The sequence below is a fragment of the Amblyraja radiata genome, chromosome 28, assembly GCF_010909765.2.
Source record: "Amblyraja radiata isolate CabotCenter1 chromosome 28, sAmbRad1.1.pri, whole genome shotgun sequence".
NCBI classification, from domain to species: Eukaryota; Metazoa; Chordata; class Chondrichthyes; order Rajiformes; family Rajidae; genus Amblyraja; species Amblyraja radiata.
Genome location: NC_045983.1, coordinates 35,472,808 through 35,498,416, shown reverse-complemented (window position 1 = coordinate 35,498,416; position 25,609 = coordinate 35,472,808). Strand labels below are relative to the sequence as shown.

The 25,609-nt window shown below is 43.4% G+C and overlaps 1 protein-coding gene across 1 annotated transcript in view; it reads left to right on the top strand.

Annotated features, from left to right (window-relative positions):
• cpd (carboxypeptidase D) overlaps positions 1-19,133 on the top strand; it is a 53,397-nt gene extending 34,264 nt beyond the window's left edge. Inside the window, exons 13-21 of the mRNA XM_033046321.1 lie at positions 2,807-3,002; positions 4,850-4,985; positions 7,223-7,372; positions 8,549-8,644; positions 10,522-10,586; positions 12,559-12,690; positions 12,903-13,088; positions 15,231-15,333; positions 18,513-19,133. Coding sequence (XP_032902212.1) covers positions 2,807-3,002; positions 4,850-4,985; positions 7,223-7,372; positions 8,549-8,644; positions 10,522-10,586; positions 12,559-12,690; positions 12,903-13,088; positions 15,231-15,333; positions 18,513-18,730 — 1,282 coding nt within the window. The 3' untranslated portion in view covers positions 18,731-19,133. The remainder of the gene's footprint in view (positions 1-2,806; positions 3,003-4,849; positions 4,986-7,222; positions 7,373-8,548; positions 8,645-10,521; positions 10,587-12,558; positions 12,691-12,902; positions 13,089-15,230; positions 15,334-18,512) is intronic.
• Positions 19,134-25,609: the final 6,476 nt, after the last annotated feature.

Below are 25,609 nucleotides of genomic sequence, written 5' to 3'. Positions count from 1 at the left end.
CTTTCCTTCCTCCTGCCTTCTCCTTGTAATCTCTTCTACTGGACTGTGAATTACATTTTATTAATCAAGGGTTTTTTAAGGATTTGGGAGAAATTTCAGTTCAGATATAATAATTTAAAATATCACATTTTCTGGCCAGTTTTGTGAAATCATTATTCACATTTGTAATATTTACATTGTGTTGGTGTCGAATTTACTTAACATGGTCTTGTCAAGCCTGGAATCAGAAAGTGTTGGGATGTCATTTCACTGGAGAAGGTGTAATTATGGTTTATAAAGATAGTGCCAGAACTATTCCAGGAAGATGGAACAAACTGGAACCTTATCTCTCAAATAGAAGGGAGGGAGAACTTAATTTAAAAAAAAAAGTGAATAAGTTCAGTAGGAAAGATAAAGAAAATACATTTTGCAACTAGCAGTAAAGATGAAAATCAGGAGTCAAACTTGAGCAAATCTCCAAGTTTGGGGAGTGAGGGAGACAGCAAGAGAAGTGGAAGTGAATTGCATGGATGAGGGGCAAAGATTGAAGGGAAAAGCAGATCTCACACAGGGTAGAATCTCACACAGGATCAATGTCATGCAGTTGGCCACAGGGTTTGTTTCTCTATTGTGTGTTCAGCAAATGGCTTTCCAGAGAAGTGCCATAAGATTCCTTTGTAGGAGAGCTTTCTGTTTTGCAAAATTAATTAGGTGGCAGTTTTGGAAAATAACCCCATTTTACAACTTGCATCTCATCTGTATGGCTTGATTGTAATCGTGTATTGTCTTTCCACTGACAGGTTAGCATGCGACAAAAGCTTTTCACTGTACCTCGGTACATGTGACAATAAACTAAACTCAAACAGATAGTCATGAAATTATATGACTAAATATGGAAATATCTGGAGAAAAACGAGTTTATCTAGACCAATCAACGTGGATCTCTTAAAAACGAGGTCATATTGAGTTCCTTGGTCATTATTTCTTGTAGCAGAGAAACAAGCTGCCGTTCATAGTGGTGTGGTTTATTTTACAAAATACTTGGCAAAGTACAAGAAGGAACTGTTGACAAAGGTATGGTGCATTGAAGAGGGATCTGGTGCATTGAAGAGGGATCTGGGGAGGTCTGGGAAGTTTATTAGGATTTACCAAGAAATGTTAGGTAGTTAGTCTACTTTATTGTCATGCGCACCAAGCTACAGTGAAAAGCTTTTGTTGCATGCTAACCAGTCAGTGGAAAGATAATACATATTCAAATCAAGCCACCCACAGTGTTCGTGATAAAGGGAATAACGTTTAGTGCAAGGTAACGTCCGATTAAAGATAGCCCGAGGATCTCCAATGAGGTAGATAGTAGCTCAGAGCCGCTGTGTAGTTGTTGATAGAATGGGTCATTTGCCTGATTAGTAAATGAATAGAATAGAAGCATCAAGTGAACACTTTCTTCATTATGGCTGAGAGTTATTGCCTATAAAACATAACGTCATAGAATTGTACAGCACATGGTCCACCTCATCCATGCTGACTAATCTAAGGTAGACACACAAAGCTGGAGTAACTCAGCGGGACCCGCAGCATCTACAGTTCTTTCTTACACACTGACTGTTATCTATCTACCCTAATCCCACTCCTCTACAACCATTCCTTTCTAAGTATCTGTCCAAATGCCTTTATAAAATTGTACTTGTGACTCCCTCTACCACCACCTCTGGCAGCTAACTACCCACACTGTGTCAAAAACATATCCCCCAGATCTGCTCTGAATATCTCTCCTTTCATCTGAAATCTGTGTTCTCTAGCTCTAGACTTCCCTGCCATGGGGAAAAAGATTCTACCTCTGCCCCCTCATTTTATCAATCTCTATAAGGTCACCCCCTGGCCTCTTGTACTCAATTGAGAATAAACCCAGCCTCCCCAGTCTCTCCTTATCAGTACAGACCCCCATTCCAGACACCATGCTGCTGAATCTTTCTGCACCCTGTGTTGACACCACATCCTCTACTGTGGTGACCAGAATTGTACACAACACTCCAATAACGGTAGAACCAGTGTTTTGCGCAAAAGCTGAAGAATCGTTTCCATTAGTTCAGAGGGACCTTAACGGGAGAGCATAAATGTGACCTACATTGAAGTAGATAGCAATATATGCTCTGGTTAATTTAAAATGTGGAATCTTTTGGCAAACTAATTGATAAAGCAGAATACATCCATTCCTCTGGACTGGATTCAATAGTCTCCTGAAGGAATTGAAAATTAAATAGTTTCACCTGCCGTGCTATCTAGACGGAATAACTGTTTGTGTGAAAGCACGTGCAGGTTTACAGAACTGATGCTTCGAACTGTTCAGCAGCAGTCTGGTGATCATGAAAATGTCGACCCCCCCCCCGATACCTCTGTCCTTGTGTCTGTCCTTGGTACGTTCTCCCTGTGACCGTGTAGGTTTTCTCCAGGTGCTCCAGTCTCCTCCCACCCTCCAAAGACGTGTGGGTTTGTGGGTTAATTGACATTGGCAACGCAAATCGTCCTTATTTAGGATAGTGCTCGTGTACGTGGTGATTACTGTTTGGCACAGACTCGATGGGTTGAAGGGCCTGCTTCCACGTTGTATTTCTATAAAGTCTAAAGCTACAGTCAAATGTTTATCTGTATTCCATTTAAATTAATAGGAAATAGGTATTGATTTTTCAGAATGTTTAATTAAGCAAACGATTGATGAAATGTGCACCCTCCCCACTTCCCCGTATAATTCATATTGTATAATGCAATGCTGGACGTGTGAATTAAGAAACAAGTGATCTAACAGTTGTCGTTTCTTCCTGTGTTAAAGTCTGGGCCAGAGTGTAGAAGTGCGCCACATTTGGGCCCTGGAAATATCAGATCGACCTGGAATAAAGGAAGTTGCAGAACCAAAATTGAAGTTTATTGCTGGAGTTCACGGCAATGCACCAGTCGGCACTGAGCTGCTCCTGGCCTTTGCAGAGTTTCTTTGTATTCTCTTTGGGAAAAACCAAGCTGTTACAAAGGTAATGTTTCCCACAGGTTTGTGCTTTGTGTTCCAGACATATTCCCCTGGTTGGCCTCTATGATCGATGCATCATTTTCCTTTCATCTTACGTTTGAGCTTTGTCAATATTTGCAATGCACATTATTCAGATCAAATTACTAGACCATGTCTGTTCCTGGTTTGAACACAGGACTGTTTTCAAAGAAAAGTGCTTTCACAATCGCTCTCCACAAAGTGTTTTCTAATGTCGGGTTGTTGACCTGAAACTGTCTCTGTCCACAGATGTAACCTGAGTATTTTCTGTTACGTTTCAGATTTCCGGCATCTGTTAATGCTAGAGATTTACTTTTATTTTTAGGTTTTATTATGATCATCTGGCAATCTTGCTTTCCTTTAACCATTTCACTTTGTATCCTGGTGCCTTTTTTGAATATTTGAGTGCTGATGAATTTGGAATGGGAGGGATGAATAAGGTGGCCTGATGTGACTAAATAATGAAAATGTGGAGCAGGAATACTCCAGCAGAATCACCTGCCACAGCTTCAGGGTTCCTGATCCCTGCAGAATAGTAATGCTAGCAGCTCCTCACAGTGAGAGGAAGAACAAAAGCAGCAGATCAATGCAATGATCCAGCAAATCGATCATTGCAAATGCCCTGAAAACTGCAGCTCTTGATGGTCGCCCATGTTACATGTTTTAACTATTATTTTAGTTTGATATGTGAAGGGATGTAATGCTGAGGCTCTATAAGGCACTGATCAAGCTGCATTTGGGCACTATATCTGAGGAAGGATGTGCTGACTCTGGAGAGGGTCGAGAGAAGGTTTACAAGAATGATCCCAGGAATGAGTAGGGTAACATATGATGAGCGTTTGGACTGCACTAGGCCTGTACTTGCTGGAGTTTAGAAGAATGAGGGGGGACCTCACTGAAACGTACAGAATTGTGAAAGAGTTGGATCGAGTGGATGTGGAGAGGATGTTTCCACCAGTGGGAGAATCTAGCACCAGAGGTCACAGCCTCAGAATTAAAGGGTGTTCCTTTAGGTAGGAGATGGGGAGGAATTTGTATAGTCAGAGGGTGATGAATCTGGAATTCTTTGCCACAGAAGTCTGTGGAGGCCAAGTCAGTGGACATATTTAAGGCTGAGATAGATTACCTCCGATTAACTATAGATTCTTGATTAGTATGGGTGTCAGGAGTTATGGGGAGAAGGCAGGAGAATGGGGTTGAGAGGGAGAGATAGATCAGCCATGATTGAATGGTGGAGCGGACTTGATGGGCCAAATGGCCTAATTCTGCTCCTTTCACTTATGTTATGTAATGATCCAACAAATCAATCATTGCAAATGTCCTGAAAACAGAAATTCTTGCTGGTGGCCCATGTTACATGTTTAACTATTATTTTATATTGCCAATCTTGATATGTGGGCAGAAACAGAGTTTATTTTTAAAAGCAAGTGACCGATGTAAATGCATCGATCGAGAGTTTCTGAAAATGTCCTGCTTGGATTCTCTTTCCCGCTGCTGACCCACCAATATCAGGAGTTCCGTGACAAAATCCTGGAACAACACAGTGAAATGTTGAGCTTTTGGATGTGTTGTATTTTTGCAGAGCTAGTTTATGTAATCTTATTGTTCTCTCAAAGCGCTGTATATTTGAAGGTTATTGTTGTATAAATGTTTGAGATATCCACATTTTATTACTGTGAATCCCTGTATAAGTCTTCTAGGCGTTCAATAACTACAATTTATCTTTAACTGCATGATGGTTGTGAGTAAGTTCTGGCTGCTCTTTATGCTTTGTATTCAGTAGTTGCAGAACAAATCTTATATTGATAACTAATTAAAAAACTTGTTTTGCAGTTGATTGAGGAAACAAAGATTATGATTGTGCCGTCAGTCAACCCTGATGGTAGAGAAATTGCACAAGAGGGGCAGTGTACCTCCAAAGTTGGACAAACTAACGTACATGGCAAAGATCTCGACACAGATTTCACAGGTAATCTATTAGATCAGGTAATTGTGTCATTGGAAATACTGATCCAGATCCAGACCTCTGCCATTCAACATCTCTTCTCCAGCAGAGTTGTTATTTTCATTGTAATAGCGTTATCTAGTTGCAAACCCTACACTTTGTGCTATTTTTGCTTCCCCTTCAATCAATCAGTCAATCAGATTTATTCATCACATACACAATAAAGTGCAGTGAAATGAACTTGCCAGCAACGGTACAATAACAAAGAACACACAATATACAATAAAAATGTAACACAAACATCCACCACAGCATTCTTCACTGTGGTGGAAGGCACAAAGTATTGTCAGTCCTCCTCCATTTCCCCCCGTGGTCAGGGCATAACCTCCGCAGTCGCCGCTGTGGGCGGCCAAATGACAGGCCCTCTTGTCTGGAAGGTAAGTCCCGAATCGGTGCTTCCCTACCGGAGACTGTGGCTTCAGGATGACGTAGGCCGCAGGCCGGCGGTTGGATCTCTTCTCCAGGGATTCCCGGCGAGGGATCCCGCTGCAGATGGTTAGTAAGTTCCCGCCGCACCCGCGGCTAGAAGCTCCGCAGACCGCAGCTTCAAGATGTTGTAGACGGCAGGCCGGAGCTCTTCTTCTCCGGGGGTGCCCAACGAGGGATCCCAGGCTCCGGATGCAGCACCCGTGGCTAGAAGCTCCGCAGACCGCGGCTTCAGACTAAACAGTTGATGATGTTTCAAATGATGGGTTCATGTGCACTGTTAAATGATAAAGCATTGCCATAACATATATATACCTTGAGCAAATTTGTTTTGGCATGAATCAAATCGAGACTTCTATTTAAAATCAAAAGTGTGTTTGGGGAGGGTTGTTCATATCTGGGTGTTTCTGGCTAATTCACCCGGGGCCTGTGTTGATAACATCAATTGTTTCATCAATATACAAGGGCTGTAAATAATCGTGATCAATATTTAATCCAATATTTGAGAAATAAATTGGTCCAGGTCATCGAAAAATACATTTTATTTTGAGATCATTTTAATCAACGGGATTTAATTAATAATCATAGAAACACAGAAAATAGGTACAGGAGTAGGCCATTCGGCCCTTCGAGCCTGCACCGCCATTCGATATGATCATGGCTGATCACCCAACTCAGTATCCCATCCCTGCCTTCTCTCCATACCCCCTTATCCCTTTAGCCACAAGGGCCACATCTAACTCCCTCTTAAATATAGCCAATGAACTGGCCTCTACCTTCTGTGGCAGAAAATTCCACAGATTCACCACTCTCTGTGTAAACAATTATTTTCTCATCTCGGTCCTAAAAGACTTCCCTCTTATCCTCAAACTGTGACCCCTAGGACTTCCCCAACATCGGGAATAATCTTCCTGCATCTAGCCTGTCCAACCCCTTAAGAATTTTGTAAGTTTCTATAAGATCCCCCCTCAATCTTCTGAATTCCAGCGTACCAATCATTGATAATTCTAGCTAGTTAAACAGAAGCATAATTCAGCTATCATGTAAAACTAATTGATGGGTAAAATTAACTTGAGTGATATGCATGTGTATTATGAAAAAACTACTTGTGGAACTCAGTGGGTCGGGTAGCACCTTTGGAGAGAATGGACAGACGACGTTTAGGGTCGGCTATCTTCATCAGACTGATGGATCGGTACAACTGGTAGAGAGGGCTGATGGCAAGGGCTTTCTAACTCCTATCAATCTTCCTCCTCCACCCCCTCCACTCCATGAGTCTGAAGAAGGGGTTAGAAAACACAAAGTGCTGGAATAATTCAGTGGGTTAAGTAGCATCTCTGGAGAACGTTGTATAAGTGACGTTTCAGCTCTGGGCCCTTCATTGCCTATCTATGTTCCCACAGATGGCGACTGACCCGCTGAGTTACTCCAGCATGTTGTGGGGTTTTTTGCTCAAGATTCCAGCATCTGCAGTTCCAGGTGTCTAGTCTGAAGAAGCACCCCGACCCAAAATGTTGTCTGTCCATTTCCCTCCACAGGTGCTGCCTGACCTGCTGAATTACTCTCCCCAACACTTTTTGTGTTTTCCTCAAGATTCCAGCATCTGCAATATCTTGTGTCTTCATGTGTTATGAGTATAATTATCTTATTCAACTCAATGCTACTGTCACTTTTTATCATGCCTTTTATAAACTGAATAGAAAGATGAGTTTTGATTGTGTGTACATCCTGAAGACCAGGTTATAGATGCAATAAATGGTGACCTTGTACTTCAGGGAACTCGTCTGAACAACTAGCAGAGATGCAGCCTGAGACCAGAGACATTGTCAAGAACCTGATCCTCAACCAAGGATTCACACTGTCTGTTGTTTTGGATGGCGGCTCTCTTCTTACAACCTATCCTTACGACAAGCCTGTCCAAACGGGTATGTACCTACATTACTGCTGCTGGGAACCTTAACTTGTCCTGTCTAATACAAGCAAGAGTATTGTCACTGGTTCATTTGTTATAGAGTCAGTCTTACAGCGTGGAAACAGGCCCTTCAGCCCAACTTGCCCACACTGACCAACAAGTCCCATCTACACTAGTCCCACCTACCTGTGTTTGGCTCATATCCCTCGAAACCTATCCTATCCATGTACGTGTCTAAACATTTCCTAAACGTTTCGATAGAACCTGCCTCAACCACATCCTCTGGCAGCTCGTTCCATACACCCACCAGCCTTTGTGTGATCATTTATGATGCACCATCTGCTGGTCGGACTCTGGGTGTAAGGAGAGGGCTAGATTGAGGATGAACATGGCCAGGTAACCAACTCACCACCTCCAGCACTGAGTGGCGCAGCGCCAGAGACCCGGGGTTGATCCTGACCACGGGCGCTGTCTGTGTGGAGTTTTTATGTTCTCCCTGTGACTGGGTGGGTTTTCTCTGGGCATTTCGGTTTCCTTCCACACTCCAAAGATGTGCAGGTTTGTAGGCTAATTAGCTTAGGTAAAATTGTAAATACGATACGATAGAACTTTATTTATACATGAAACATAAAATTAAAGTGACAAGTGGAAACGCTTGAGGGATGTGCAAAGATTGAGGAGGTGGGTGGGGGGGGGAAGGGAGTCAGTCTACCCCACGACAGAAGAGGGAGGAGTTGTACAGTTTGATAGCCACAGGGAAGAAGGATCTCCTGTGGTCTGTGCTGCTTCTTGGTGGAACCAGTCTGTTGCTGAAGGTGCTCCTCAGGTTGACCAGTGTGTCATGGAGGGGGTGAGCTGTATTGTCCAGGATGCTCCACAGTTTGAGGAGCATCGTCCCCTCCAAGACCAACCTCCAGTGAATCCAACTCCATCTCCGCCCCCAGGACAGAGCCAGCCTTCCTGATGAGTTTGTTGATCCTATTGGTGTCCGTGGCCTTGGCCCTGCTGCCCCAGCACACTGCAGCGTAGAAGATGGCACTGGCCACCACCGATTGGTAGAACATCTGCAGCATCTTACTGCAGACGTTGAAGGAGTGGAGCCTTCTCAAATTTTGTTTCAATTAAAATTGTTTGAACGTGGGATTATTGCATTAACTATTTTGACTGTGATCTGGTGTTTCTTCAACAGTGGAGAATGAGGAAACCCTAAAATATCTGGCCAATGTGTACTCTAACAACCATCCTAAAATGCATCTGGGCCACCCAGGCTGTCCCAACAACACAGGTAAGAATTTACACTGGGGTTAAATGCACTGAGATCTCTGCTGTTGGAATTGGAAATATTTTCAATATGATTTGGGGATTGTTAAAATTCTAGTACTTTGCAAGCCCAGATCAGGCTGATTGTCTTTGTCATTACAGCTGATGGAGGCTTGTACATCAAGATCTCCTCCATCTCTGTAGGTGTTTTTACTCTGACGTGTGGTCAGCAAATATCAGAGGTTGTGCTGTTCTCTCTATTGCTGACCCCGAGCACTGGGCTGGTTCCAGGCTGCAGTCACATCCAAAATAGTAGATCGGTAGAAATCTATGGTGGAATGGGAAATTCATTCTTGCTTAAGTTGAGGTAAACACGTATGCACTCTAAATGCATTCTCTACAAATTTGCCACTGGGAGCCAGACGCTAAACTGCATTTCATTGAATACCTTTATTTGTCATTCAGACCTTTCGGTCTGAACGAAATGCTGTTGCCTGCAGCCATACATGTAATAATAACAAAACACAATAAACACAAATTAACATCCACCACAGTGAGTTCACCAAACACCTCCTCACTGTGATGGAGGCAAAAGTCTTAGAGTTACTGTCTCTTCCCTCCTCTTCTCCCTCTGCGCCGAGGCGATACCCCACCGGGCGATGGCGGCCCGGGGGGTGGTCGAAGCTGCCCGCAGCTGTTGCAACGGATGCTCCGGAAAACAGGCACCAGCCTGTGACCTGCGAGCTCCCGACATTGTCCTCCACCGGCCCGCGGCCGAGTCCAGGATCCAGGTCGCCGCCGCCTCAGCCGCCGTAGCACCGTCTCCGCTCCGCACCGGGCCGCCCACAAGGCAGCGTCTCAGCCCCGCACCGGGCTGCTCCCACGGGAGCACCTTCCAGCCGGTAGCCGTGCCGGCCGCACAGGAGTGTCTCAGCCCCGCACCGTCCGCCCTCACCGGAGCGCCGAGTCGTGCCGCTACCCGGACGTCGCCACAGCTCGAAGACGGCCAGCCTCGCGTTGGTGAGTCCTGGCTGGCTCTACCTCCGGACCCTCGAGGTCGGTCGCAGGTTGGAGGCCGCCAGCTCCGCCATTAGGCCTCAGCGCAGACGGGGGAAGAGAAGGGGGATACGACAAAAAGTCGCATTCCCCCGAAGGGAGAGACAGAAAGCTCTGTTTCACCCTCCCCCCACACACATAACACCACCTAATAACCAAAAAAATTACTAAACTAGACAAAAAAAACCGACATAAAAAGTAAAAACAGACAGACTGCAGGCGAGCCGCAGCTGTATCACAGCGCCGCCACTTCCGGATCCTATACCTATACTCGTATTTGTGCAATGACAATAAAGTTGAATTGAATTGAATTGAATTGAATTGGACATTATCTGGCATTTGTGAGAATTGTGAGAAATGGGCTTAGAGTGTGGAGAAATCTAATAGTCTTTTTTTTTACCACTATGAATCATTTCATGAAGAATTCTCCATTCTTGGCGACTGCCTGCCGGGTCCCTCTTTATTCTCGGTGCAGAGGCCCAAGTGAACATGGTAAATCAAAGATAGACCAAAATGCTTGAGTAATTCAGCGAGGCAGGCAGCATCTCTGGAGAGAAGGAAATGGGTGACGTTTTGGGTTGAGATCCAGCCTGAAGAAGGGTCTTGACCCAAAACGTCACCCATTCCTTCTCTCCAGAGATGCTCGCCTGTCCCACTGAGTTACTCCAGCATTTTGTGTCTATCTTCGATTTAAACCAGCATCTGCAGTTCCTTCCTACACATCCTGAATATGATAAATGTTCATCTTGATCAATAACTACAGTATTGAGAATATGAAATAATGATTGTGGAACGCAACAGCACATTGTCTGGCCTCTGAAGTCTGTCTGGTTTAATGTGTTACAGATGAGAATATCCCTGGTGGCGTCGTACGTGGTGCCCAGTGGCATGGTCACATGCACAGCATGAAGGTGAGTCGAGAGTGTTTAATTGTCGTATGTACCGGCAACAGAACTGTTGCTGCAGCCGAACAGGCCTGTAAATGCAATAACACACAGATAATACATGGTAATCAACAATACAATAAATTAATACCCGTAATACAAGGTAACCAAAACTGCAAAAATAAAGACACAGTCCGTAGCACAATTAAAGACAAAAGTCGGTGGAAGGTCACAGTTGCTGAGGTTAGTGTTGTGCAGTGTTCAAGAGCCTGGTGGTTGGTGGGAAGAAGCTGTTCTTGAATCTGGAGGTCACGGTTTACAGGCTCCTGTACCTTCTTCCCCATGGTAGCAGCGAGATGAGAACGTGGCCAGGGTGGTGTGGGTCTCTGGTGATGCAGGCTGCCTTTTTGAGGCAGCGCCTCCTGTAGATCCCTTCGATGGTGGGGAGGTCAGTACTGTGATGGACCGGGCAGTGTCCACCATTCTCTGCAGTCTCAGTTATTCCTGGGCGTTGGAGTTACTGAAGCAGGTACAAGAGCATGTTGACTCATGCAACCATTTAATGTGTGCCCAACCATACAGCTGCATAAATTAAAGCTGGGAATCATCTACAGAAAGTATTGTGCTTAGTCACTGAAAGTTTGCCACATGTTCTACTTTTAAATCCTAAGCTTTAGTTGGCTGAACAAAAGCTTTTCCTGCACTGCCCCCTTGTGGTGGGTTAAATTCTCTAATAAAATTGTAACCGAAAGCTGACAAAATTACGTTCTACAAACTTGTGCAGTGTTAACATTAGAAGTGACTCATTCAAGACTTTCTCAAAAGGCCATCGTCGCAGAGTTGTACAGAACCGTCCCTTCCGTTCACCTAGTCCATGCTTTTAACCTGTAAACCCTTCCTATCCATATATCTGACCAAATGAATTTTTAAAGTTGTAATTGTATCCACTACTTTATCTTCCTCTGGCAGCTTGTTCCAGATACAAACTACTCTCTGAGTGAAAAGTTGCCCTCTGAGGTCCCTTTTAAATCTCTCTCCCCTCACCTCAAGCCTGTGCCCTCTATTCTTAGAATCCTCCACCCTGGGGGAAGCGACTGTATCCATGCCCCTCCTGATTTTGTGACCATCGGATCACCCCTCAGCCTCTTGCATTCCAAACAAACTCCCAGTCTATCCGAATACTCAGTGTAATTCAAGCTCGTAAACTCAATTAATACTTGATGTGTCACAGAGTACAGAACAGTAATCTTACGGGGGCATCAAATATCCATCCATATGGATCCCACTTTCCATTAGTTGACCTGCAGCTTTCTGTGCACTGGCGATTTAAATGCACACTGACATGTTTCTGAAATGTTTCAAAAGCCTCTGCCTTTGCTTCTGTCTCCCATTCAGGTGTGTCATTCCAACCATTCAGTGTGGAAAAAATCTCTCCCAAATCCCTACTCAACGTTTTAACTTTGCCTGTAATGTGTTGCCTCTGGTTTTATGTAGCAGGGAACAAGGTTCTTATTACTAGGATAAAGTTCTTACTATCTAGACTGTCGGTGCCCCGTGATTTTGTACAGTGGTGTGCTGCTCTCTTGCTAGTCTCGCTGTGAATCTCCTTGTCTTTTCAGCTCTGGCCTTTAAAAATCCCACCCCTCACCTGTATCCACCTATCAGTTGCCAGAAGTCCCACCTCTCTTCCAGCTTACTACCCCCCCCCACCACCATAACCAGTCTGAAGAAGGGTCCTGACCCAAAACATCATCTAACCAAGTTCTCCAGAGATGCTGCCTGACCCGCTGAGTTACTCCAGCATTTTGTCTTTTTTTGTGCAACCCAGCATCTGCAGTTCCTTGTTTCAAAAGCTTAATTCTGGTGTTTTAAATCTATGTTTATCTTGTAAAGCTTTAGCCCACTGGGTAGAAACTGTAACAGTCTTGTTTATCGTGTCATAATCCATACACTGGCACCAAGTTATCATTGTTTGTTTTCTCATCTTTTGCCCTGCTAGGACTTTAGTGTTACCTATGGCCACTGTCCGGAGATCACAGTTTACACCGGCTGCTGTAAGTTCCCACTGGCTAAAGAGCTGGGTGCAATTTGGCACGATAACCAGAAGTCTCTGCTGAGCATGCTTGTTGAGGTAAGCACCCAGCATCATCCCCTGGGCAACTTGTTCCATGGATGGATGTCTAAGGGTTATATTGTCCCTGATCCCTTTCCACCACACTCGGGCAATTTAAAAGTAAAGATCTGGCTATAACGCGTGTGTCTGTCTCTCTTGGTGTGTGTGTGTGTGTGTGCCTCTGCTTGCTTTGAAGTTTATCTAATGCTTCTAATCTTTCTTTCTGCCAGGTCCATAAAGGCTTGCGTGGAAAGGTTACGGATCATGACGGGAATCCCATCCCAAGAGCGAATATAATTCTGAATGAAGGCGTGAGGGTGCCCACGTCGAAGGCAGGTTACTTCCACATCCTGCTGGCTCCGGGGCCGCACGACGTTGATGCGCTTGCAGAAGGCTACCAGCATCAGCGCAAACAGGTAACATCCTCACCTGGCAGCGAGCAGCTATTCAGTTGCAGGTGCTCAATCTGAAATAAAGACACAAACAGCAGAAACATTCACCAGCTCAGGCAGTATCTGTGAAAGGAGTTAAAGTAAAAATCATTCAAAACTGCAAGGGTGGCGCAGTGGGTAGAGCTGCTGCCTCAAAGCGCTAGAGACCCGGGTTGGTTCGTGGGAATCTTCACCTGAATGAACGATACTTTATTATCACGTGATATGTCACAGTGTACTCAAAGTATGCAGAGAGTCGCCACAGGGAGGGCACTGACAAGGGTTCGATCCTGACCTTGGGTCCTGTCTGTGTTGGGTTTGCACGTTCTCCCTGTAATGGCATGGGTTTCATCCAGGTGCTCCAGTTTCTTCCCACATCCCAAAGAGGAGAGACCTAATAGAAGTATATAAAATGATGAGACTCATAGATAGTGTCGATGGTCAGCTCCCAGGATGGATGTATCAATAGGGGATAACTTCAAGGTGACGGGGGCAAAGTTAAAGGAGATGTGTGGGGAAACATTTCTACACAGAGGGTAGTGAGTGCCTGGAACGTGGAGGCAGATATGATAGTAGCACTCAGATAGGCACGAACATGGAGGGATATTGATTTTGTACAGACATCATGTTCAGCACAGACATTGTGGGCTGAAGGGCCTGTTCCTGTGTTGTCCATCTAATTTCTCTGTTCTAAGACATTTCAGTTTCGTTCATTTCAGTTTAGTTTATTGTCACGTGTACCGAGGTACAGTGAAAAGCCTTTGTTGCATGCTATCCAGTCAGCAGAAAGACAACACACAATTACAATCGAGCCATTTACAGTGTATTTGATAAGGGAATAACGATCAGTGCAAGGCTAAGCCAACAAAGTCCAATCAAGGATAGTCTGAGGGTCACCAATGAGGTAGATGGTAGCTCAGCAAGGTAGGTATGGTAGTTATCTCTGCTTTGGTCTTTACTGAAGGTGCTGGTGGGTTAATTTCTTACTGTAAAACCGCACTGAGTGGATTAAAGGCAAAATGAATCCAAAGCACTTTGATGCGTGTATGTGAGATAATATCTAGCAGTGGTGAGGGGAAATGGGACGAATGAGATTGCTCCCCTGGGAAATGGCATGGACCCAGTAGGACATGATAAACAGAAAATCAAAGACTGCAAATTATTACCTTTACAGAATGCTGGTTTTTCAGATTGTATTCAAATTAGATAATTGAATGATGGTACTTGCTATAAATCATGTTCCTTGTGGTTGATCTGTGAACAAATTGTTGAACTTGGAAGCACCAATTTTGTTGATTAGACATCAATGTTTAGCCCCTTCATTTATCAAAGTGGCAAAATGGTCTCTAAATTGTTTCCTAATGGAGAAAATATTGATTTGTTAGATCATGATGGATGCTAATATCTTAATTTTGCTTGGCTACCAATAAAAACAGCGTGACGGTCGATAGATCAGCATCTCAATCAGAACCATAGATTGTAATGCAGCTTTTCCCTTTCGTGTGCTTGTGATCAGCGGTGTTGTGTCTAAATGTAGTTCTGCCGTTTAAAACACACACTTCCAGATTCGGGGACAATTTCTTCCCAGCTGTAATCACGCAACTGAACCATCCTATCACCAACTAGAGAGCAGTCCTGAGCTACTATCTACCTCATTGGAGAACCTTGGACTATCTTTGATTAGACTTTAATGGACTAAATGGTATTCCCGTTATCCTGTATCTGTACACTGTGGACGGCTCGATTGTAATCATGTGTTGTATTTCCGCTGACTGGTTAGCACACAACAAAAGCTTTTCACTGTACCTCAGTACACTTGACAATAAACTAAACCTAAACTCAAATTAGTCTAAAGAAGGGTCTTGACCCAAAACATTGCCTGTCCATTCCCTCCACAGATGCTGCCTGACTCGCTGAGTTCCTCCAACACTTTTTTTCTCAAGATCGCAACGTCCACAGTTCCTTGTGTCTTCCTTTAAAGTTTGTTGGTTCCGTAAGCGAGAGATGTCATGGCAGAAGCGGCACTCCCACCCGCTGCAGGGGGAAGGGTTTACAGTGCTCTCCTGGTGCTGTTTGAAAGGTTCAAATCAATTATATATATATTTTTTTTTTGTGTGTGTCTTTTAGGTATTTGTGTCGTCGTTTGAGGCAGCCACCACCTTGGTGATAGTTGTTGAGCTGGACAATAAGTTGTTTGGACTACCCCGAGAACTGGTGGTGACGGCAACAGGTAGGCACTGATGCAACAGCACTGTGTTATAAACCGCTTGCTCTGACACCTGTTAACTGACCTGTAGATTGAAATAGCTCACAGATAGTGATTAATTAATTAATTAATCGGAGTGAGATAGATTGTAGGGACAGGATTGGGCTGCTGAATCCCTCCGATCTGCTCCATCACTCAACAAGATCATACATAGCCCATCCTTTTACATTCCCAAATTGCTTCCCTGTTTTGTCCATAGATTTGTGGATCCTTATTCATGATTATACTCAACAACTGAGATCTCAGAAAATTCATAAGTCATAGGAGAAGAATTAGGACATTCGACCCATCGAGTCTGCTCCACTCTTCAATCACGGTTTATCTATCTAGAAATCTAGACAAGTCAGCAGAACAAACCTTTGCCACTGAGAGACTTTGTAATATAAATGTTGTGCAGGTTATTTAAGCAGTGTTTGAGATAGATAGTTACATAGATACATAGAAAATAGGTGCAGGAGTAGGCCATTCGGCCCTTCGAGCCTGCACCGCCATTCAATATGATCATGGCTGATCATCCAACTCGGTATCCCGTACCTGCCTTCTCTCCATACCCCCTGATCCCTTTAGCCACAAGGGCCACATCTAACTCCCTCTTAAATATAGCCAATGAACTGGCCTCAACTACCCTCTGTGGCAGAGAGTTCCAGAGATTCACCACTCTCTGTGTGAAAAAGTTTCTTCTCATCTCGGTCCTAAAGGATTTCCCCCTTATCCTTAAGCTGGGGACTTTTTTTTAAATTTTTTTTTTTTATAATCTCTGGAACTCCCTGCCACAGAGGGTAGTCGAGGCCAGTTCATTGGCTATATTTAAGAGGGAGTTAGATGTGGGCCTTGTGGCTAAGGGGATCAGAGGGTATGGAGAGAAGGCAGGTACGGGTTACTGAGTTGGATGATCAGCCATGATCATATTGAATGGCGGTGCAGGCTCGAAGGGCCGAATGGCCTACTCCTGCACCTAATTTCTATGTTTCTATGACCCCTTGTCCTGGACTTCCCCAACATCGGGAACAATCTTCCTGCATCTAGCCTGTCCAACCCCATAAGAATTTTGTACGTTTCTATAAGATCCCCTCTCAATCTCCTAAATTCTAGCGAGTATAAGCCAAGTCTATCCAGTCTTTCTTCATATGAAAGTCATGACATCCCAGGAATCAGTCTGGTGAACCTTCTCTGCACTCCCTCTATGGCTATAATGTCCTTCCTCAGATTTGGAGACCAAAACTGTATGCAATACTCCAGGTGTGGTCTCACCAAGACCCTGTACAACTGCAGTAGAACCTCCCTGCTCCTATACTCAAATCCTTTTGCTATGAAAGCTAACATACCATTCGCTTTCTTCACTGCCTGCTGCACCTGCATGCCTACTTTCAATGACTGGTGTACCATGACACCCAGGTCTTGCTGCATCTCCCCTTTTCCTAATCGGCCACCATTTAGATAATAGTCTGCTTTCCTGTTTTTGCCACCAAAGTGGATAACCTCACATTTATCCACATTATACTGCATCTGCCAAACATTTGCCCACTCACCCAGCCTATCCAAGTCACCTTGCAGTCTCCTAGCATCCTCCTCACAGCTAACACTGCCCCCCAGCTTAGTGTCATCCGCAAACTTGGAGATGTTGCCTTCAATTCCCTCATCCATATCATTAATATAAATTGTAAATAGCTGGGGTCCCAGCACTGAGCCTTGCGGTACCCCACTAGTCACTGCCTGCCATTGTGAAAAGGACCCGTTTACTCCTACTCTTTGCTTCCTGTTTGCCAGCCAGTTCTCTATCCACATCAATACTGAACCCCCAATACCGTGTGCTTTAAGTTTGTATACTAATCTCTTATGTGGGACCTTGTCGAAAGCCTTCTGAAAGTCCAGATACAACACATCCACTGGTTCTCCCCTATCCACTCTACTAGTTACATTCTCGAAAAATTCTATAAGATTCGTCAGACATGATTTACCTTTCGTAAATCCATGCTGACTTTGTCCAATGATTTCACCACTTTCCAAATGTGCTGCTATCCCATCTTTAATAACTGACTCTAGCAGTTTCCCCACTACCGATGTTAGACTAACTGGTCTGCAATTCCCCGTTTTCTCTCTCCGTCCCTTCTTAAAAAGTGGTGTTACGTTTGCTACCCTCCAATCCTCAGGAACTACTCCAGAATCTAAAGAGTTTTGAAAATTCATCACTAATGCATCCACTATTTCTGGAGCTACTTCCTTAAGTACTCTGGGATGCAGCCTATCTGGCCCTGGTGATTTATCGGCCTTTAATCCATTCAATTTACCCAACACCACTTCCCGACTAACCTGGATTTCACTCAGTTCCTCTATCTCCTTTGACCCGCGGTCCCCTGCTATTTCCGGCAGATTATTTATGTCTTCCTTAGTGAAGACGGAACCAAAGTAGTTATTCAATTGGTCCGCCATATCCTTGTTCCCCATGATCAACTCACCTGTTTCTGACTGCAAGGGACCTACATTTGTTTTAACTAATCTCTTTCTCTTCACATATCTGTTTCAGCATGGTATTAGATTGAAAAGTTGTCATGCAAAGGAATATTTAAACATTAAGTTTAACATTCTAGTTTCTAAAACAGAACGGCACAGGAACAGGCCCTTCGGCCCACAATATCTGTGCCAAGCACGATACCAAGATCAGCTCTTAAATGCCTAAATACCCCTCCTTTCCTGGCCTATCCATGTGCCTAACTAAAATTCTCTTAAATGCCACTATGGTATCTGCCTCCACCACCACCGCTGGCAACACGTTCCACGCACCCATCACTGTGTTTCCCCTTTAACATTTGCCCGTCTCACCTTAAAGCTATGCTCTCTAGTGTTCTACAAGAAAATGTCTTCTACTTGTGTGTCCATAGCACTGTTGATTTTGTTATAAATGACTGCGTTCTTGCAACGTTGATAATTTAAGACAGAAAATCCTGGAGTAACTAAGCAGGCAGGCAGCCATTCTGGAGAACATGGATAAGTGACATTTTGGGTAGGGACCCTTCTTCAGACCCAAGAAGTTACCGATCCATGCTCTTGTCTTTTTGTAAACCAGCATCTGTAGTTCCTTGTGGTTTGACGATTCATTTGTGTGAAGGAAATTAAACAAGGATGAATTTTCCATCTACATTTAGGTGCAGCTTTGTCAGCGGTGATTGTGACTGCCTGCATTGTCTGGTGTGTTTGCTCCTTCAAGTCCAGTCACCAGAAAGACGGCTTCCATCGATTGAGGCAGCATCGGGACGACTACGAAGATGAGATCCGAATGATGTCGATGGGTTCAAAGAAATCACTTCTCAGCAACGAGTTTCAGGATGAAACGGAAAGCGATGAAGACACACTACATCAATGAACATCAATGTATCACACCAGCCCCACTGGTCTGATATTAACATTCATCTTTATTGCCAAGTCTCATGACTGTAGGAGAGGATATGTCTGACCTACTACAGCACATGGCATTGGGTGGAAATCTTGGAGTGAATTCTGTCACGTTCTTGGTTGTCCGTTTGGGGAAAGTAGATGCTGCAGGAATGAATAACAACTGAAGATTTGCATACACCTTGATCTGACTGCTGACGCATACAATGTGGAAGGTCAGCCATACAGAGCCTGTAGTTACACCATCTAAGCTCTGCCCATCACAACCTCTAGCAATCTTTTTATATAACAACAAGTACAAAAGCATTCATGTGCAATCTATTTAATAATCCTCCAACTATTCACACCACTGTATTTTGTACAAATAAAGGGCCGAGGGTGGGTGTGGGGGGGGGGGGGGGGGGGGGGGGGGGGGGGGGGGCAGAGTGAAATGGTGCACTCTAGTGCTGTAAAATTCATACAGGTCCAAGCTACTTTAAACCGATGGATGTGTTTTAATCTCAGATGTCGTGCAGCTTTATGCTGTGCATGAATGTTGTTGGTCGTGTGGAGGTAACCTGACTACGTGCTTACCACCTAATCTACCTTCATATATCTTAAGATTTAGGCATTTATTTTACATTTTTTTCTCCTCTCCAATTGTGTATAGTTCATTTACATTTCACTATTAAACATAGTTTTTTTTTAAGTGACCGTATGCAACTAAAAACAGCAGACTAAAAACTAGATTTTTAAATTCTCCAATTTTTTAAATATCACAGAATGGTTACTAAAGTTCAAAGAGTGAAATTTATTAATGAAATTAAATGAAGGTCAGACTCTTAAACAGTTGAAGCAGTTTATAGGACGATGATTGCTGTAGACACCAACAGCAGGGAACAGCGTGTGTGTCGGCACCTTTCAGTCCACAGACAAAGCACTGGTTACATCTAATTGCAGCAAATAATATAAATTAGGAATAAACTAATGTTGCTGATATTAATGTAATTGATAAACTGAATGTAAGAAGATTGGTCAACAATCAATGTGCTGGAGTGCTTGATATGATCTTCACGTCTCATTTACATTCTGTGATTAACAGTAGTAATGGACTTGAAAGTGAAACAATGTTTAGAGTTGCACACAGACTATGTACTGGGAGAGTGAACCAAATGAACCATTTTTGCAATTAGTGTCTTCAATATTATTGCTGTTACCTTTTCCCATTGGTTTCCTGATACACACTGGATTATTTTGTAATCGGAGCTCCCTCAATTGCAGTTAAACTGTTAACAGAGAAACTTAATTTTTAAAGGTGCTCTTTTAAGAGTAGAAATATAATTCTGAAGTACTGCTGCTGAGACAGTGGAATTGCTTATGCTGAATTATGATGGTAAAGGTGGTTACTGGAACAGAAAATGAGAACTAGTGGTCCTATTGTATGCTATTTGAAGCATATTTTTTCATAACTTTTCTATTCTGAAACTTGGGTGTAAATGTTTTTCAGTATAATGTGGAGGTTATTGAATTTTGGTGAAGGATTATAGAATAATGAATCTGTCCAGGTGTGTGTGCGTGTGTGAATGTCTCAGTGTGTGCTGCTGAATGTACACCTGATCTGCCTAAGTACAGTACAAGATCACCAGAAATACAGCATTGCCAAAAACACCTGATTCATAGCAATGTATCAGCACCAGAATGAAATGTCTTGCTGTACCTGATGTCGTCAGCTCCATTTTGGAGGCTTACTTCAAAATGTTGTTCTTGTCATCATTAATTTGTACCTTTTTTGCACAGGACTTTAGCCGATTTGCGTGTTTGATGATATACTGTGATGCCTTAAATTTTTCATATTGCTTTCACTTTGTGGTAATGTTACTGGATATCAGTGAAAGGGTTTGGCATCAAAAAATAAATGCATTATTGAGCATAACTATGGTGTGTATGGTGGTATGTGTAGTTAAACAGCAGTGGTATTTAGTTGCAACATCTTTCACTTGTTTTAATGATAGGTATGTTAAAAGTTAAAAGATGGAAGCGTTGTATATAAGTAAGTAGCAAGGCTGATGTTGGATAGATTTGATTTCTTTCCATTAGATTTGTTTATATATTCTCTGATCATCGGGCCAACACTTGGAAAGTCTATCCCCAAAATTGAAATAACAAATAAAATATATTTTTGTCTTATAACATGCCTTTTCTGACTGATTTAGGAATCTGTGATCAGACTTACGGTTTTACAATGACTGAATATATTAAATTGGGTTTGTTTCCACAAGGAATTAAAAACGTTTTAAAATGTCAGATTTAGGGGATCAATTTCTGCAATTAGATACGCTTATAATTAGTGGCGATAAAATATGCAAATTGGTGTGCCAAATGTTTGCATTGTCGTTTTCCTGGATACTGTCAATGACCTGAGAATTGCTGGGTACAATACTACTCCCTTCCTTCCTTCCGCAGTTTACAGGGCCAGGCAAGCTCGGCAAATTGAAATACACAGGGAAAACTTTGTCATTCGATGCATACATGCCTTACATGTAATTAGATTTTAAATTACAAATACTATTTTGCCCAGTGGCACAGCGGTAGAGTTGCTGCCTCACAGCGCCAGAGACTGACTTTGGGTGCTGTCTGTACGGAGTTTGTACGTTCTCCCTGCGACCTTGTGAGTTTTTCCCTCGTGTTCATGAGTGATAGGAGCAGAATCAGTCCATTCGGCCCATCAAGTCTACTCCGATATTCAATCATGGCTGATCTATCTCTCCCTCTTAACTCCATCCTCCTGCTTTCTCCCCATAACTCCTGACACCTGTACTAATCAAAAATCTTTCTATCTCTGCCTTAAAAATATCCATTGACTTGACCTCAGCAGCCTTCTTTGGCAATGTATTCACCACCCTCTGACTAAAGAAATTCCTCCTCATCTTCCTAAAGGAACGTCCTTTAATTCCGTGGCTATGGCCTCTGGTCCTAGACACTCCCACTAGTGGAAACATCCACTCTATCCAGGCCTTTCACTATCCGGTAAGTTTCAATTATTCCCCCCTCATCCTTCTAAATTGCTCATCACCTTGTGTTAAATTCTATTGTGTGTTCTTTTTTTAAGTGTATCGCTGCTGGCAAATTCATTTCTCTGCACCTTTGGGTGGATGTGACAAATAAAATTGACTTTGACTTTAAAGGAACGTGCTCCGGTTCCTCCCCCACTACAAAGACATACAAGTTTATAGGTTGATTTGCTTTGATAAAATTGTAACTAGAGCGCAGGATAGTGCTAGTGTGCGGGGATCGCTTGCCGGCGCGGATTCGGTGGGTTGAAGGGCCTGTTTCCGCACTGTATCTAAACTGAACTCTAATGTCAGGAATCTATCATTGTTAAATTCAAAAATAACTAAGTGATTGATTGATAAATGATGAAACTTAAATCCAGACATTTATAAATCTATATTTAATAGATTGCTATTGGGTGCTTTAATAGATTAATTAAACTACAGTTTTGTTATTGCTTTGGCTAGGAAATAAGAGGCAGTGTACCAGACGTATTGCCTGGAGTCAAAGTAACAGATTATTTCATGCAGAAACGGAATTGTGATTAAATGTATGCTGAAGGCACCCTGAATAAATTAATTAGTACCATCATGGCTTTCTTAAAATGAATACTTGGAGCATTAACGTCGGAGAAGGAAGATCAGATGGTACATGTAATGTGGTGCTGCCTGCTGCCTACTCTCTGTTTAGATGTTATTCCTGCTGTGATGTGTTGCATAAACTTTTAAAGTCTGTTGAAAGGTCTCGCTATCACGTCGGTGCACTGCTGGCGGTGCTGTCTGTTGGATGACGTGTTAATTTGAGGCTTTTGTTTAGCCTCTGAGGGGAAGATAAATTGCTTGAAATAATGGCAACAAAAAAAATCTCTGGCCGAATTGTCACTGATGTTTGGTTTAGAAATTCAGCATGGAAACAGGTCCTTCATCCACCGAGTCCACACTGACCATCGATCATCTGATCTCACACATTCTATGTTGTCCCACTTTCTCATCCACTCCTTACACATGAGGGACAATTTATACAATTAACCAACAAACATTCAAGATTTTGGGATGTTGGAGGAAACTGGAGCATCCAGAGAGAACCCACGCAGTCACAGGGAAAACATGCAAGCTCCACATAGACTGCAGCCAAGGTCGGGATCAAACCTGGGCTTTTGGTACTGTGAGGCAACCACTATACTGCTACAACACTGTGTCCTTGGCATTATTTAATACTCATTAAAAGTAATGTTAATGGACCATTTCCCCAATTTTACTCATTATAAACCTATCAACCAAAACCAGTATGATTTATCTGAGGTTGACGTGCATGCTGGCATATATATAGATCTGTATGTTCAGGGGGGATCATTGCTGATTAACACAATGGGTGCAATTGACTGAATAAAACAGTAATGCTCTCTGGAATAGTTTACAGCAAAGAAATCCAGTTACATCTATAACTGCATGTTAAGGAAATCTAAAGAAACTTCATTTTCTCCTTGTTGATCTTAAAAAGGATCAGTTGATGACAGATACTTGTCTTTTTGTCCATTCTAGAATTTCAAGCAAAGAAATCACTGCTGAGAATGTTCAGGGATCTGTTGATCCCATCAACACTCCATATTATGGGGCAGAGCATAGTTCAAGTGTTCAAGTTCAAGTGAGTTTATTGTCATGTGTCCCTGTATAGGACAATGAAATTCTTGCTTTGCTTAAGCACACAGAAAATAGTAGGCATTTACTACAAAACAGATAAATGTGTCCATATACCATGATATAAATATATACACACATGAATAAATAAACTGGTAAAGTGCAAATAACAGAAAGTGGTTGTTAATAATCAGAGTTTTGTCCGAGCCAGGTTTAATAGCCTGATGGCTGAGGGGAAGTAGCTATTCCTGAACCTGGTTGTTGCAGTCTTCAGGCTCCTGTACCTTCTACCTGAAGGTAGCGGGGAGATGAGTGTGTGGCCAGGATGGTGTGGGTCTTTGATGATACTGCCAGCCTTTTTGAGGCAGCGACTGCGATAATTCCCCTCGATGGAAGGAAGGTCAGAGCCGATGATGGACTGGGCAGTGTTTACTGCTTTTTGTAGTCTTTTCCTCTCCAGGGCGCTCAAATTGCCGAACCAAGCCACGATGCAACCGGTCAGCATGCTCTCGACTGTGCACCTGTAGAAGTTAGAGAGAGTCTTCCTTGACAATCCGACTCTCCGTAATCTTCTCAGGAAGTAGAGGCGCTGATGAGCTTTTTGATAATTGCGTTAGTGTTCTCGGACCAGGAAAGATCTTCAGAGATGTGCACGCCCAGGAATTTGAAGTTCTTGACCCTTTCAACCATCGACCCGTTGATATAAATGGGGCTGTGGGTCCCCCTCCTACTCCTTCCAAAGTCCACAATCAGTTCCTTGGTTTTGCTGGTGTTGAGGGCCAGGTTATTGCGCTGGCACCATATGGACAGTTACTCGATCTCTCTTCTGTACTCTAACTCATCCCCATCAGTGATACGCCCCACAATAGTGGTGTCGTCAGCGAACTTGATGATGGAGTTCGCACTGTGGTTCGCTACGCAGTCATGTGTATAGAGTGAGTACAGCAGGAGGCTGAGCACGCAGCCTTGAGGTGCTCCCGTGCTGATTGTTATCGAGGCTGACACATTTCCACCAATACGAACAGACTGTGGTCTGTGGACGAGAAAGTCGAGGATCCAGTTGCAGAGGGATGTGCAGAGACCCAGTTCTGCGAGTTTGGTAACCAGTTTGGAGGGGATGATTGTGTTAAATGCCGAGCTGTAATCAATGAATAACAGCCTGACATGAGTTTTTGTTGTCCAAGTGGTCCAGTGCGGAGTGGAGGGCCAGCGAGATCGCATCCACCGTTGATCTGTTGTGGCGGTATGCGAACTGCAGTGGGTCCAGGTTTTTGTCGAGGTAGGAGTTGATTTGCTCCATGATCAACCTCTCAAAGCACTTCATCACCACCGGCGTTAGTGCCACTGGTCGATAGTCATTGAGGCACGTCACCTTACACTTCTTGGGCACCGGTATAATTGATGCCCTTTTAAAACAGGTGGGGACCTCAGACCTCAGAAGTGAGAGGTTGAAAATGTCTGTAAAAACTCCCGCCAGTTTCATTACTTGATCACAACAATATAATGTATAATGTGGATAAATGTGAGGTTATCCACTTTGGTGGCAAAAACAGGAAAGTAGACTATTATCTGAATGGTGGCCGATTAGGAAAGGGGGAGATGCAATGAGACCTGGGTGTCATGGTACACCAGTCATTAAAAGTAGGCATGCAGGTGCAGCAGGCAGTGAAGAAGGCAAATGGTATGTTAGCATTCATAGCAAAAGGATTTGAGTATAGGAGCAGGGAGGTTCTACTGCAGTTGTACAGGGTCTTGGTGAGACCACACCTGGAGTATTGCGTACAGTTTTGGTCTCCTAATCTGAGGAAGGACATTCTTGGAGTACAGAGAAGGTTCACCAGACTGATTACTGGGATGTCAGGACTTTCATATGAAGAAAGACTGGATAGACTTGGCTTGTACTCGCTAGAATTCAGAAGATTGAGAGGGGATCTTATAGAAATTTACAAAATTCTTAAGGGGTTGGACAGGCTAGATGCAGGAAGATTGTTCCCGATGTTGGGGAAGTTACTAATTACTAATAATTACTAATAATACCTTGCACATTCTCATCCAATTCATTGATCCAGTCTCTCTGACTTGAAACATTGACAGTCTCTCTTTCCGCAGATGCTGCCCGACCTGTTTAGCATTTCTAGCATTTTCTGTTTTAAATTCAGCAGTAAACGTGTTAAGCAATTCCA